The sequence below is a fragment of the Oratosquilla oratoria genome, chromosome 21 (assembly GCF_046742065.1).
Source record: "Oratosquilla oratoria isolate Oo_2021 chromosome 21, ASM4674206v1, whole genome shotgun sequence".
In the NCBI taxonomy this organism is placed as follows: domain Eukaryota; kingdom Metazoa; phylum Arthropoda; class Malacostraca; order Stomatopoda; family Squillidae; genus Oratosquilla; species Oratosquilla oratoria.
In genome coordinates, this window is record NC_134797.1 from 47602638 (window position 1) to 47605137 (window position 2500).

Below are 2500 nucleotides of genomic sequence, written 5' to 3' on the forward strand. Positions count from 1 at the left end.
CCTCCTGGACACAATCCCCCTAAGACAATATCCCCCCTGGACAGAATCCCTCCTTGAGTATATGTTTATTTATGTATTTCAATATATTAATGTATTTATATATTAATGTATTTTGATATATATTCTCATGATATTTGACTGTATATGTGAATATATGTTTATTTATGTATCTTAATATATATATATATAATATTTTCATATATGTTTGTAAGGTGTAGTAGTGAAGCAATAAACGGTTTTCATAAAGGATTTATTCTAACAACTATATAAATGTCTGTACTGCATGCATTAGCACCTCGGTAAAGTACGATGTTAATTACTTTGCATGTGATGGTATATAATGGGAGAGCTGCTAATCTGAATAATGTGGGGGGATTTTGTCCTTCCCGCTCACTTTTGCGGAGGGATTCTCTCCAGGAGGGATATTGTCCGGAGGTATTTTGTCCGGGGGGATTGTGTCCGGGAGGGATTATGTCCCGGATCCGGGCCACGGTGACTAGGATAAATGGGACATGGGATAAAAAGTGATTAATTTTTTTTTTTTAATAATATAACTGTTTTGTTCAATATCACAGCATAAATTGGACATATATTTACAGAAATCAAATGAAAAATCACAGTAAAACGTACAAAATACAAGCATAAAACAGCACAATTATTTACAAGTTGGGCTATCCCCCGCAGAGGTTGTGGCTTATGCCACGAAGGAAGGCAGGGATGGTCTTCTTGCCTGTCAGAACAGGCGGAACTCATCGTCAGACTCGTACAGTTTCTTCAGCCCCAGGCCTTGGATCTGCCTCCAGATGGACTGGCTCAGGTGGTAGAGGCAGAACCGGACCTGGACCTCCTCCTCGAAGACCACCCGAAGGGCCAGCTCCACAGGCCGCTCGAAGTCGATGATGACTGTGCTGGGATCACAGCCACCCTCTTCAAGAACCCAGAAAAGCGTCTCGTAACTGGCCTTTGTCTTGCGTTCCAGCAAGGCGTAGATCAAAGGAAGGTAGACGCCGTGGGACCGACCCTGGATCACGTAGAGCTGGGTGAAGAGTCTTGGAGAAACGGAGAAGGTGCCATCCATACACCAGCCGTCACAGGCTGCTAGCTCTTCCAGATGACGTGGGGTGGTGAAGATGATGACGCGCTCAACTGGTTCCTGCCCGTTGTCATAGTGGAGGTTGGATGCCCAGTCGCTGGTGATGACCAGATCCTGCAGAGACTGAGGATCCCTCGGACGGTGCTCAGCCCGGATGCGACGCAGGGCACGCTTCGTAGAGTTGGCCTTAGGCATACGTGCCTTGACCTCCTCTGGAAGCTCTGCAACCGTGAAGGAGAGGATCTGGTTGGGACAGTCGTTGGTGGTAGCAGCCTTCCTCTTCATGGACTGGCGAGTCTTCTCCACCTGGCATCCAACTGCATCAGCGAGGTGGTTGTGATCCGACACAACCCGAGGTTCACTGACAGTCCTGGTGGTCTTGATGAGAGCAGGGCACTTGAGGGTAGAGGAACGCTTGACACACCGCCAAACAATCTCATCAACTGACTTGGCAACATGCTTCTTGGTGTGCATGAAGCCATCCGGACAGATCTTCTGGTCCCCTCTAGATGATGTAATGACTTCGAGCTCAGCTGGCATGGTTGAGTAGCTCAGTGAATGTGATATGACATCTCTTGACAGGCTAGGTTTATATACAGAGCTCCACAGAGGTGTAGGAGAGGATCTGGTTGGGACGGTCGATAGACTAGAGCTCAAACACTTCATGACAGAGTACTTGCAAAAATTTATAAAATACCAAAAAGCAGTAATAAAAAATTATATAAAATATTTAGTAATATATTGAAAGGGAACAAAAAGAAAAAAATAGTTTGTGGCCCAAAAATCCACCCCAGGTGGCCCTCGTGGCCCAAATGTCCTAGGTTGCAGTTTCGTGGCCCAAATATCCTAGATTCATCTAATATCAGCATTAGTAAAGAAGAAATAGTCAAGCAGATTGAAAGACTTAAAGCTATAAAATCCCCGGGTCCAGACGATTTTTTTTTTCGAGAATACTGGAGTGTAAATTTGAAATCTCCGACCTGTTAACTGAAATATTTAATAAATCGGTAGACACTGGTTTAGTGCTTACTACTTGGAGGCAGGCAAACGTTGTTCCTATTTTTAAGAAGGGAGATATATCGTCTATATGCAACTACAGGCAAATCAGTTTGACATCAGTTATAGGAAAAATGCTTGAATCAGTAATAGTAAATAGACTCCGAGAACACATTGAAAGACATAATGGTTTCTTCAAGGGTAAGTCATGTGTGTCTAATCTTCTATCCTTTTACACAAAAGTATAGAAGGCGTCAGATAACAATGATACTTACGATGTGATTTACCTTGACTTCAGCAAAGCGTTCGACAAAGTGCCACACCAGAGACTACTAAATAAAATCAAAGCCCATGGCATAGGAGGAAAAGTGTTGGAATAAATTAGAGCTTGGATTAGTAACAGAAAGCAGC

The 2500-nt window shown here is 43.7% G+C and overlaps 1 protein-coding gene across 1 annotated transcript; it reads right to left on the reverse strand.

Moving 5' to 3' along the window:
* Positions 1-733: 733 nt before the first annotated feature.
* LOC143036638 (uncharacterized) lies at positions 734-1714 on the reverse strand. Its single transcript, XM_076204197.1, has one exon. The coding sequence runs from the start codon at positions 1631-1633 to the stop codon at positions 734-736; it is 900 nt and encodes a 299-aa protein (XP_076060312.1). The 5' UTR covers positions 1634-1714.
* Between the last annotated feature and the right edge of the window lie 786 nt (positions 1715-2500).

Bases quoted from the DNA above. Each gene is read 5' to 3' on its own strand.
- LOC143036638 (XM_076204197.1), bottom strand. From the start codon at position 1,633: ATGCCAGCTGAGCTCGAAGTCATTACATCATCTAGAGGGGACCAGAAG.